We start from the raw sequence: 12,298 nt of genomic DNA, 5'->3' as shown, positions 1-12,298 counted from the left end.
ATTCTGAAGTGCACCACGGATACAGTACGCCACATGCGCACATTTATACTATGGAAGCCACAAACTGACCAATGTATCATTAGACTTCGAAACATTGTATTAATGGCTCTTAACAAAACGGGTTTGAAACTATTAACAGGTTTTGGTCAGGAATATAGCTAGCAGTCACAAAACAGAGCTAAAAAAAGATACTATGCCATTTGAAAAATTAAAAAAATACCCTATATATAATGACTTCCCCAATTTTTATTTCATGGCTTTCATGATAGAGACTGTCTTCTCTAAGAGGGCACAAAAGACGTATAAAAACATTGTGGTAAATAAAATAACACCAGATATTCAACATCCCTGACATACCAGGCGATAAAAGTCTAAATGAGATGATTCCTATGTGGAACACAACATGGGGTTTTTTTGTTTCTTTACAGGGTATATAGGTAGAAGATTTCCAGCTTTGTACCTCTTACAGTTGCTGGCATACAAGAAGCCAAAACTGCTCAGCATGAAACAATGTAGAAAGTTTACTTACAAAAGTAGTATAACGAGTGCTAAAAAAAAGGAGAGCTACTTTTCTAAAATGAGGTGGTTTCTGCCATAGTGTGAACAGGTAGCAACAATTCAAGGTAACTTACCAGATGTGTGTGTGTGCTCCATCGGGCGTTACGCTTTATGGCTCCCACCACCGCGTTGATTTCACCTTGTACAATGTAAATGCTCTTATCCACCATCCTGACAATCCTGAAAATAAAGGTAATTCAAATTAATCTCCAGTCCCTCAGAATAATTCTCTTCCTCACATGAAACATCAAGTTAGCTGTAGTCAAGCAGGAGGCCTGCAGACATGCAAGAAACTCTTTCAGATCTTTGCTTTGTGCATGCAGACAAATACAGTTATTTTGTCAAAAGGAAGACGTTTTCCACAGAGTGCGTTTTCAAGACCATGAGAGCGAACAGTTATAAGAGGGCATCTGTGAAGCAAGAGACAATTTTGCCAAGGCACATTCCTCGTTTTTTTCCAGTTTAAGTTCACAGAAAGATAAAGTGTTAGAGTACCAGGACAGACATCCATGACAATGCAATAACACACGCATCTCCAGCACTTATGCAAAGTCCCGCAGCTCTACACAGAACACAAAGCCAATCTTTTACTCTGTTAAATAACCATCAGTGGCTTGAATAAACTGGCCAGAGCAAAACTCTTTGGTACTTTAAACTTTGACAAAATAAAGTAATTTGTAACAGATGTTAATTTCACACTTACTTCATGACAAAAGCTTTCAAGAAAGCAGGCAAGTAAAAAAGTCATGGGTAAGACCCCACAAAGAAATGAGCAAAACTAGAGACAAAATTGGACGGAACATAGCGAGAAAGCTAAAGGCAGACATTTAGTCTCATGTAGCCCGAGGTCTTACAGGGAAAAACTTAAACTGATGTACCCAGAGAGAGAGCGAGAAGAGGGGAAAAAATTTTACAAGCAAGAAATACTGTAACGGTCTGAGAAAAAGAAACAAAGAGTGGACTACTATAGAATTGTTCTCTCTATACTAGCTGTAGCCCAGATACAGTTAAGCATAAAGAAATAAGAATGGAGGGGAATGGACACGACTGTTTATAAAGAATAAACAGGACTTATAAAGAGGCCAGAGAGTCAGATGATACCACTTCTGCAAATGAGAAGGATTTAGTGAAATGGTAGCCAAGTAATGAGACTTTTTCAGAAGATACAAAAGGAAAATGAGGACTCCAGCTTGAAATCACAACAGGCCATCCATAGGGAAGCAAAAGACTGGAAACAGATGAAACATTGATCATAACACTTCAAATCAGACAGGCACATTTAAAGGACTCAGTTGGGGAGGAGGGCAGGGGTTAATGAAACACAGAGAATATGAGAAGGATTTTTACCCATGTAGCAAAGGCAAAGCTGGAAGGAAATGGTTTTGGTGTATTACTCCAGACCTCAGAAACACCACCACAGAAATTTCAGAACATACATCCTGGATCTGTCAGGCTTCACATTAATTAACATGTTTGAATTATCAACAACACTTCAAATATACAAATAGCCTCTGAGTGAAAGAGACTAATTTGCTTCAGGACTCTGTAAATAATGGAAAGAAAGCAAAATATTATAAAAAGATACCTTATCAAGGGAGAGCATCAGATTTGTTGTTTCGGTTTTTTATATGTTTGCAAGAGGATGAATAATCTTATGGCAAAACTGTTTCTTACTTCATTAGATTAATTATACATAATGGTATTCCTAAGTGGTATACAATAAATTAAGGGCAAAGACAAAAGTATTTTATAATATAGGAACTGCCATGATCAATAGTTTATCTCATGCACTACTAGATGATTCAGAAAAATAAACAAATAGTTGTGCCAAGAAGTTTGCTTGTGCCCTGAAGAACAAAGGTTTATATCCTCCCTCCACAGCTGTATATAACAGAACCACAGATATTCTTCCTACTCATGTGTCTAATGCTTGAGAGATGTTCCCGTCCTCAATAGTAACTTATTCCATGTATTATTTCTATGACTGCATTAACATATTCCATAAAAATACCCTTGATAGCAATTTTTTCTACTTCAGTATATTGTCTTTGTTTTAGTACAAGGCATTAGTGGGAGATTTTCTCCTCCCTGTAAAATTCCTCACTTATTTGTTTCTTCTTTCGGTTATTCCAATATTTTCCATATTTCTACATCGGCAGTTTCAGGGATCAAAACTCTGGTCCACAGAAGTGCTTTTGGGGAAATACTTTGTACATTCAAATTTGTCAAAACTCAAGTTTTTCCTGTCTTCACTGTTACAAAACAATACTGGGCATGTTAACTTTGTAGTGCCATTCCAGGCATTTAGCAAACTGACATGGAAACAAAGGCCCCCGCAACCTGATTTGGAAAAGCATGTAAAGAAATACCAGACATATGTATCACATGCCTTGCACATACACAGATACTCAATAGTTCTGCCAATACTTAAAGTGATGCCAAAGCTTAAATGCTATTCTGCACACTACTGAATCTGCTTGTAGGACTCCTATTTCTTCTCCTCTACTTTTAACGTAAAAGAATCAAGATGAAGAGTTTGTTAAACCCAGTCCTTCCTGAATGTCGGAGACTTACAATACTGTTCCCAAACCTGGTGCTATCTCCAAGCAGCAAAATATGAAGAAGATGGACACAAACCTCCAACACACACCTTTTCCTTTCAACCTGCTGGGAAACTGAATGTACTGGTTTTTTCACGCAAGGTTGCAAAAAATCCATGTTGCTTGGCAGGGCTCTCCTGACATACTAAAATCCTGCAAAACTTAAGGTTTTTTTTTGCAATTACATCCTTTCATTGCTAACTATCTGAGAAGACTTGATGAGAATGCAATCCTTTCCTCACTGCAGATTCTATTAAACGTAGCTTTATTCAAAAGTGCAAAAACTTTACACATGCCAAAAAACTTACTGGTCCAATGCAATTGAAATAACCTGTGATGCTGGAGACACAAATTCACTCTTGGATCTCTGAACATCACACATATAGCCCACTTCACCACAAACACTGGGGAAAGACGAGGGAAAATCCTGCTTTACATTTAAGCTTGCGGTTAACCAAGCAATAGCACACACACATTCCAAAGTAAACCATAGCCAACTATCTTCATTCACGCAAAGGACCTTTGCAACTGTGTGCTGGAGAAGGAAACAGAAAATAATTACAGGGTGGGGGGAAAAGCCAGACAACTATTTTCAGACAGATGCACCTTGTAAGCTAAACCCACCAAAAGCACCATCCACCCCTGTAAAAGTTTAAAAGTTTATTTCAAGCAATGGAAATAGCTTCTCTAAACTCCGCACTTCCCAAAGCCTACCCCTTTTAAACTAACAGATAATTTCAGTATGTATTCCTTCAACTATATCTTCATCACAGGCAGCAATTGCTCACTCTTTAGAGTATAGATGTACTATATTAAAAGAAGTTTTACGATTGAAATTAATGCTCTGAAGCTGCAGAGGGAAAGTTACAAGATTTACCAGACCAGCACTGAATGATCAGTTGGATTTACGAGAACATGGTGGTATTCAAGCAAAACCACTACATGTTTGTTCAACATGCAAAAAAATTGCTAACATAATTTCAGGCTTAATGTTACCAAGGTATGGTCTGAAGAGTGGGATATTGTATAAGTGTTCGTTGAACAGGTTAACAGAACTACTAATGCTGAAGATGATTAAAAAAGTTGAAACAACCTCCCTAGCAAAGTCATGGTTCCGACACCTCTTGATGTCTTCAGATCAAGACTGGATGCCTTTCTTGAATGCAATCTTTAATCAAACACAAGATAGTGGACTCGATACAGAAACAAATGGATTAAGTTCTGTGCTCTTGAGTTATGCAGAAAAAACAGGAAAGGTACCTATTAAATTTCAAATGCTTTTTAGCTCCTTATCTCTTCTGTTAGTCCTACATAAACTCTTGTTTGTTTCTCGTGATAGGTTCACACATCTGCCTAAATCTGCAGACCAGTCCTCAGATTTCACTCTTGCGCAGAACTTCGACAGGCAGCACAGTGAAAATGACAGCTCCAAACCAAGGCAAGACAGCTGCCCAGCCCACCACTAGAAATAGGGAAGCTGTTGGCATTCTCGACCTCATCTCTAACAAGGTTTGGAACACTATGAGTGGAAAAAGGTAGGTGCCTGAGCATGTCATAAAAGAACAAAATCTAACATTCATATGCTTCTCAGAGCCTTCAGCAATGTTCTGTGGACAGTAATTATCACTATTCTGAGACTCCTGAAATAGTATCAGATGTGAAATCTTCATATAAAAACACTGACAAGATTTACACCCGCAAATATTATCTCATACGTGCACTGAACACTCCACTGCTCAACCTTGGAACATGCTACCCCAAAACATCCCAGGGCATAGGAAGCCAAATTTTTCCTGGGTATTACCGTAAAAAGTCTCAGGTACACTTTTAGGAAACACTCCCTCCCCTGCAGTGAAATGTCTGCAACTCTTCTGGAAACAAGCAAGAGTTAGCATCAGAATTGACAAAGTCTGGCAGAGTTCCATCAAGTCACTTCTTCCTATCACTAACTTTAGCCTTCAGCTATGGTAACTGTCTCAAACCTGGTGAAACTACTCCAATAAATAGCAATAATAAAAAACAACATAATCACTACATGTGCAAGAAAGGTAGTATTTCAAAGTAAGCTTCCATTGACCTAAATTTGCACTGTTTATGATAATGCATGAATAATTTATATAGTCTCTGACCTAGATTTGGCCACTTGAGTCCTGACACAATACACTGCTACCAAAACAGAATACACAACACCCTTGAATCCATGAATCGCAAACAATTCCTGCGTAACTCAGAGCTAGCTATGTTACCCAGAAGCCCAGCTGACAATGAAAAAGCTCCTTTTCTTCCTTCTAAACCGCACATGGAAGGTACAGGAATCTCTATCAGGAAATTTAACTTGCTTGGGTTTTTCATGTAATAACTACTCTGCAATAAACATCACGGGCAGTAAAAGTTCCAAGAGCTCAGGATGTTTCTCCAAAGGCTATCTCCTAATGCCTGGACAAAAATAATAGAAAAATATTAATTTACAAGTATGGCAAGGAACTGTGCAGTCCAGTGATGCCAAAATTCTGGACAATTGAGAACACCCTTTAAAAGATAAGCAGCAGTAACATGACAGTGGTGGCACATCAGAAAGGAAGGTGGGACAGGCTTCTCTGCAAGTCTCCACATTTAGTTGCAACGGTGAGATAGTGCCTGGGAATCACAAAGAGAAGGCAACTCACGTTTATCTGTCAAAACTGCAGAGTAAAAATGAAACCTAAAGTAAATATGGAGAGGGGGATTTTCTTTCTACCAATTACTTCATACTGTTGAAACTAAGAAATGTGGTAGCAGCTGAACTCATAACGTACACCTAAGTTAGCTCTGAGCCTTCCTCCTGCAACAGCTAAGCAGCTGGCTACGTGCTGGGATAAGCCCCTGCTTCCACCGATTTTTAAGCAGGCCAACTTCGCGCACGGTAAGCGGGTGCCTGTGCAGGTGCAGCGCGCACCCGGCACCTCCCGCCCCGGCCCGGCCCCCCAGGGCGCTGCGCTGCGGCCGCGAGCCCCGCTCCGAGCCCTGACCGCGCTCTTCTCTCACGCCTCCAGCCCGCGGCCGGCCGTGGCCCAGAGCCAGGCAGCCCCCACAGCCGGGCAGCCCCCCCAGCCCGGCCGCCCCCAGCCCTGCGAGGCGCCCCGGGCAGGACGTCATACGTGTCACGCCACCGCCCGGGGGCGGGGGGGGCGGTTGCCAACCCCCGCCGCGGCCCCCTCCCCGCGGGCCGCTGCACCCCCCGCGGCGGCCTGCCTCGGCCCCCTGCCCGCCCCCGGGGCTGCCTCGGCTTCGTCCACGCCCCCCGCCGGCACCGCACGGTTCCCCCGCCACAGCCTCCCAAGCGCCCGCCGCCGCGTCGCGACAGTATCGCGACAGGCACTCTCCGCCCGGCACTGACCCCCGCATCCAAAATGGCGGCGCCTGCTCCCCGCGGCGGCGGCCGCTTCACATATCGGTCAGGCGGACGGCGCCGCGAGCGGGAGGGCTCAGCCCTCTCTCTGTCCGCCCCTCCCTCCCTCCCTGCCGGCGGCGGTGGGAGGCGGCGGCAGTCCCGGCGAGGCCGCCGAGCGCGGGGTCCTCCCGGGCACGGGCAAGCGAAACCGGCTCTGTACCGCTCTCACTGACGTGGAAACAGGCGCACCGCAAACCGCTGCCTGGTTACTGCGCCGACGGACAGCCCGGAGAGCCAACTCGCGCACGATGTGGCCGTCAGTTCCCTAAAGTGCCCAATGGGAACACGGTCTGAAACCGGAGGAGGCGGACCCTCCAGTGACAACCAGAAGAGAACCAATGAGAGGAGAGAGGGTAGAACTAGCAGAACCGCTGGCCAATCGCGAAGGAGTCCCACGGTCCCGGAACGCGGTGTCGCTGGAAAGAGAGCAGCAAGGGTGGTTGAGCGGAAGCCGGAGAAAGGGCTGCCCTCGCAAAGCATTGTGGGCCGGGCCGCCCGCTGGCGCCGCGCCCCAGGGCGTGTGGGGCCGTCCGGCCACCGCCCGCGGGCTGGGCGGGCCTCTTCCCCCGGGCCGGCCCCGGGCCTGGCCGCTGGGCGTGTGTGTGTGTCTGGGGAGGGGGGTGCGGCTCCTCGCCAGCCCGCCTCGTGCCTGCGGGTCTTCCCGGAGGAGAAACACAGCGAGCGAGGGGTTGCGAGGGACACGGGGCCTGTAAAGCAACGCCTGGACCAGCCGCCTCGTGTTGGCACGGTGAAGCAGTGGCTGCAGCAGTGCCCCTCCTCCATGCTTTGCAAGTATTTCCCAACTTGCTCGTACAGCCTCTCCCAGCTGCTTCTCTGGAGCCGCTTGGGAGGTGGTTCCCAGCGAGCAGCTTGCTTCCTCCTGGACACCTCCCTGGGTCAGTTTTACTGTTCCCGTTGCTGGAACAGCTCCCCCAGACCAGGCCCTGAGTGGGCAGGCAGGAAAATTCAAATGGACAAAACACGGCATGCAGCTATTGTGAGAGTACAGACAACAGCACCCAGAGGGGCACACACAGCTTTTCCTTCCTCCACAGTCCTGCTCCCCTGGTACCTTTCCTCAAACCTGAACAGAACTGATGCTTTGCTCAAGTTGGGCTACAAGCTGTGTGCTACGGCCTCAGTTCATTCAGTCCTGGCAGCCAGGGACCACAATTCGGTTTAACTGCTCTTTGAAGCCAGTTTATTGGCCAACTCTTTGCAGCAAGAGCAATCACAGCTTTGCAACTGGACAACACCTAGCACAATGAATCCTTGGTGCTGGCCCAACCTTCTCAGCCACTTTCCGTGTCTATGCCCCAGTGTCAATGCAGTGTACTTTAATGGCAGTAATTTGCAGGGGTCATTCTGCTTGTTTAAGCCTCTGCCCATTGAACTTGGGGCAGAGGACAGAAGGTCCTTGCAGTTACCTAACAGTTTTATAGTGCTAGCATCTGCAGCCAGGTCAGCCTGGGAATCTGTTTTGGCAGGTGTTAGCGTGGTCAAAGCAGCAGCTACCCCAAAACCTTGCACTCTGTCTGTAGGGAAAACACAAATCAAACTGAAGGTGAAGGAAAGGTGAAAGAAGTATTCGTTCACTGCCCTAATCACAACTTCATCTGCTGCAGCGTGGCTGAAGGAGGGAAGTTCTCAGACAAAGGCACAAGGGAACGTGCAATAGGACTCTTCCCTGGCCAGCCAAACCCAAATCTGAGGCCGACTCCAACACCATACTAGAAGATGGCCAGATATCATCATGTCCCTCTCTTGAGGGTGTTGTGGGATGGGACACTCTGGAAATGGTGGTCACCGTATCTTTCCCTCTCCACATGAATAGCTGCCCAAATATTGCCTGATCAAGAATCAATGTATCTTAAACTGAAACTGCCGTTATCTCCTAGCGCTGGCAGCCGGAGGCCAGGAGACCTGCTTCAGCTGGGCTTTACCTGATAACAGTAGGAAGTCTTTGGAGTTTTGAAGTTTAAGCTATAATTGCATTAAGCAGCCACACTTGTTCCCCAAAAGTGGAACAAGAAACAGCATGTCCCAGTGGCCTAACCATGGGCTCGGAAGCTAAAATGTATCACCCCAGCCTCTGCTGCAGCCATAGTACATGCAGTTTTTAGCTTGAGTTCTGCAGCTATAAAACAGGCTGTCAAATACTCACCTGGCACAGAGAGATTGCAAAAGCCACCTAAGCAATGAATGAAGGTTTGCAGAACAAGCAGATTAGTTGCCAGTGCATTCTCATTCCTGTTTGCCCTGCTCCAGCAGCCACTAAAGCCCCTGTGGTATCTGCCAGCCATTTGGAAATTCACAGGAGTTTGTCATTGCCACTGTCCACCCGCTCCCTGCTGAGGGAAGGGGGTTTTGGGTGCTGGCTTGGCCATTGCACACAGCGCAGCTCAGTCTAGGTCAGCCAAGCCTGCCTGCCCTACCAGGGAAGGGGCTGGAGCCCTCTCCATGCCTTCTTGCCCCTTCCAGTGCGCAGCTTAGGCTCCCACCCGGTCCGATCTGGTGAATCGGACCCTCCTAAGGTGTTATTTATGGAAGCCTGTCACGGAGCTTGAAACCGAGCCAGCCAGGAGCCTTCTGCTTCACCCGAATGCATCTTAGTGCATTAATAAAGAGCAAACATTGCAATGTGCTTTGCATTTTTACTTACAATCCAGCACTGCATTGTCTGGAGAGAAAAATAATATGGTACAGCCCCGCTCTGTCTGGGGAGAAGAGAGTTCACTCGCACGCACTACGGCACTGCGTTAGTCAGCCCTCAGACAGCCCAGCACCGCCCTGGCCGCACAGAAAATCCTGCTGATGTGACAATGTGGCACCAATGCCCCCAGCTCGGCAGCAGCAGGGAAACCTGGGTTGCCTGGATTGCCTGATCCAGCAGCACTTTGCCAGAGCGGTGCTCAGCTGTGTACAGCTCCCATGTGGGCTCTCTGTTTGCACCAAAGGACCAGGACACAGGACAGTCCCTTGTCCCTTTATTCCCAAGATAATGCACTAGTTCTTACGTACAATGTGGTACAATGAAACCAAAGATCAGATGAGCACAGTCTGTGCAAATCCCTCAGGTTCCTGCTCTCTGGTCAGGAAAGCTGGGCTTTATCCTCACTGCAAAGATGCAGCTTTTCAGCAGAGTTTCTGTCTCGAGTATTCCTCCTCAGCCCACAAAGAGCATATGGAGGGGCTGTAAGCTCACTGACAATCACCCCCTCAGGCCTTGCCCAGGTACCTGCTCAGCTCACCTGCTTTCATCCAAGACACCTGAGCAGCCAGCTCCTTGCAAAGAGCAGTGTCTCCATGGGGCACACCAACCGCCTTCATTTGGGTCCAGACTGCCAGTGTAATAGCCTGCTCCCCATGAGCCTTTGATGAGACTGTCACAAATCCGTGTTGCCAACCACCTCCGCCTCTGCAGTCTGCACCGATGGACGGGACCGACTTTGCACGGTCCATTAGTCTTGCTCAGCCCCTGCCAGTTCACGGTCATCCGCAGAGCCCAGACATCAGACCCATGGGCACATGCAGTACAGAAATTTTCCAGCAGGTTAAATAGTCTGAGAGAGGTTGAACTTCCATCCCCTCCTCTTGGAGGTTTTTGCTATTTCTCAGAGGCTTAGTAAGGTCTCCAGAAAAAGGGCGGAAAGAGGGAGTTGACTCAGAAGGTACAAGGAGTGGTCATGGCTAGAAACTACTTGCAGCCACTCTCTCCACAGCTGAGCATCCCCAAAATGCTACTGAACGCTGAATACAGTGGTTCTAAGCAGCTGCTCCTTTCCAGAGCAAGCTCAGGTAGAGGCTAGCCCAAAGCCAGCTGAAGGCTCTCCAAAGGAAAACTGATGTGCTGCACTCGGGCCAGAACCTCCAACTGAAGCAACAGAGCTAAATTAAGACACTCAAAAATATTAAAACCCTTCTCTGGAAACTATACAAAGTACAATATTGAAGCTGCAGAGCAGTCTCCTTAGGCTAAAATACCCTGCCAGCTGTTCTACTTAGCCTATGTCTCAGGAACGCTCCTGCACTTCCCAGTGACATGAAACTCTCCCGATGAACATCCCGATGTAATGTTTTCCATTGTCTCTTCTTGGCCGAGGCAAGCCATGCCTTTTTGGCAGGAACAACCCGGGCTCAGTTAGTCATATCTTCGTCACCTCTTGGCTAGACTACAGCTACGTGATACACCTGGGCATGAAGCCCACAGCACTTGGCAAATGCCAACCAGAAGAGCATGCTGCAGTGGGAGCCCTGGCCACCACAAATGCATCAAACCTACTCTCTGCTCCCTAGGCCACCTTTTGGCTTGGAAGCTAAGCCGAATTCAAGCCTGAGTCCTGATCTTCAAGGCATTTGATGTCATGAACCCAGCGTGGCTAAAAGATCAGGTAAGACACAAAGATGGAAACCATGATCAACAATCAGCAACTCCACCACTCTCCAAGAGCAGTGGACCCATCCAGCATGAGGACCGGGTTTGCCCGTGACACAGACAGGGTTTTCTCTGAGGACAAGCTCTTCGTGGCTGGTGAAAAATGAAGTATGTCTAAGATGCTGAGTAATTCCCTCCTTTTGCATATCCCATCTCTCTGCCAAGACGTGAGTCAGGTTCACTCTGGGTTTAGTTTGCTTTTGCTTTTTTTTTTCTTTTCATTTTTATTTTATATAAAATAGTAACATCTGTCTCCTAAACCCAGGTGAAGTTCTTGGTCTCTTCCCCAGCAGTGAAATCTCCAGCTGGCAAGACAAGATGCACTACACTAGGAAGTCTTGGCACTAACCAGAAAGATCTGCTACTGCATTTGAACAACAAACGCTAGAGCACTCCCTCCCAAAGAGACCCTTCAGGGGTCAGTCCAGCAGTTGCACCGAGGTTGTCCTAATGAAAGGCTCCTAGTGCAGGTCCCTGGATGGTCTGATCCACCAGTCTTCGTACTGCGCTCCACAGGGAGCAAGCTTGTGACATAGCGCCGGTTCATATTTCCAATTGCCCGAGGGAAATAGCTAAAAATACCTTTCATTATTACTTGAAAGCGTAAGTACCAACTGTATTTGTTGCGGGCTACTGATGGTGAAAGGTTTGGAGGGAGAAGGAGGCAATTCAAAATACGGTCCCTTCATTGCTGCAGCCCTTGAGCAGGTTTTCAGCTTCCCTGTGGCATGTGGTGATAGAGAAAGACTGCCCTGTGGAAAGTGCTAGTGCTGCTGTGCTGTGTCTGCTTCTCTTGATGGAGACAAGCCTATGCCGGGTTGGATTAAAATCTGGGCTGCAAAAAGATGTGGTCTAGCTTGCTGTCATTTTTGGCAGGCAAAAAAGCAGTAAGACAAATACAAACCCCAGATTACTACCATTAAAAAAACATGGCAATTTCTCATAAGCCTGTCAACATTGTGACTCCTTTTAAATACTCCGCGTTTCTACTGAATTAACGTGTTTGTGCATGTTTTTGAACTGTAATCCATAATACCTGGGTCTACTTAACCTCTCTTTACATCCTGCGCTTCTTTATGTGCATTTGTCTTCCCATACATATCTATATGCCACGTTACGCATTTAGCAGGCTCCCTAAATATGTCTCGTAAATCACCCAGAGTTAAAATTCACTCCTATTCTCACAACATTATTTCCTAATCTCTAAAACATGTCAGTGGAAGAGCTTGAGGGTGACCTTTGGCATCATAAATCAGAGAGCAGGTTGACATGGAA

The 12,298-nt window shown here is 46.7% G+C and overlaps 1 protein-coding gene across 4 annotated transcripts in view; it reads right to left on the bottom strand.

The window, feature by feature from the left end:
- Positions 1-6,811, bottom strand: part of GBF1 (golgi brefeldin A resistant guanine nucleotide exchange factor 1) — a 110,905-nt gene extending 104,094 nt beyond the window's left edge. For 3 of the 4 annotated variants that reach the window (XM_075154509.1, XM_075154507.1, XM_075154508.1), the window contains exons 1-2: positions 6,535-6,810; positions 633-738 (exon numbers count right to left, since the gene is read on the bottom strand). In XM_075154509.1, coding sequence (XP_075010610.1) covers positions 633-738; positions 6,535-6,542 — 114 coding nt within the window. In that variant the 5' untranslated portion in view covers positions 6,543-6,810. Of the gene's footprint in view, positions 1-632; positions 739-6,534 lie in introns of all 4 variants that reach the window. The other variant, XM_075154510.1, reaches the window with a different exon arrangement.
- Between the last annotated feature and the right edge of the window lie 5,487 nt (positions 6,812-12,298).

The sequence above is a fragment of the Calonectris borealis genome, chromosome 7, assembly GCF_964195595.1.
Source record: "Calonectris borealis chromosome 7, bCalBor7.hap1.2, whole genome shotgun sequence".
In the NCBI taxonomy this organism is placed as follows: Eukaryota; Metazoa; Chordata; class Aves; order Procellariiformes; family Procellariidae; genus Calonectris; species Calonectris borealis.
The sequence above is the reverse complement of the archived record's forward strand: the minus strand, read 5'-3'. Positions and strand labels throughout refer to the sequence as shown.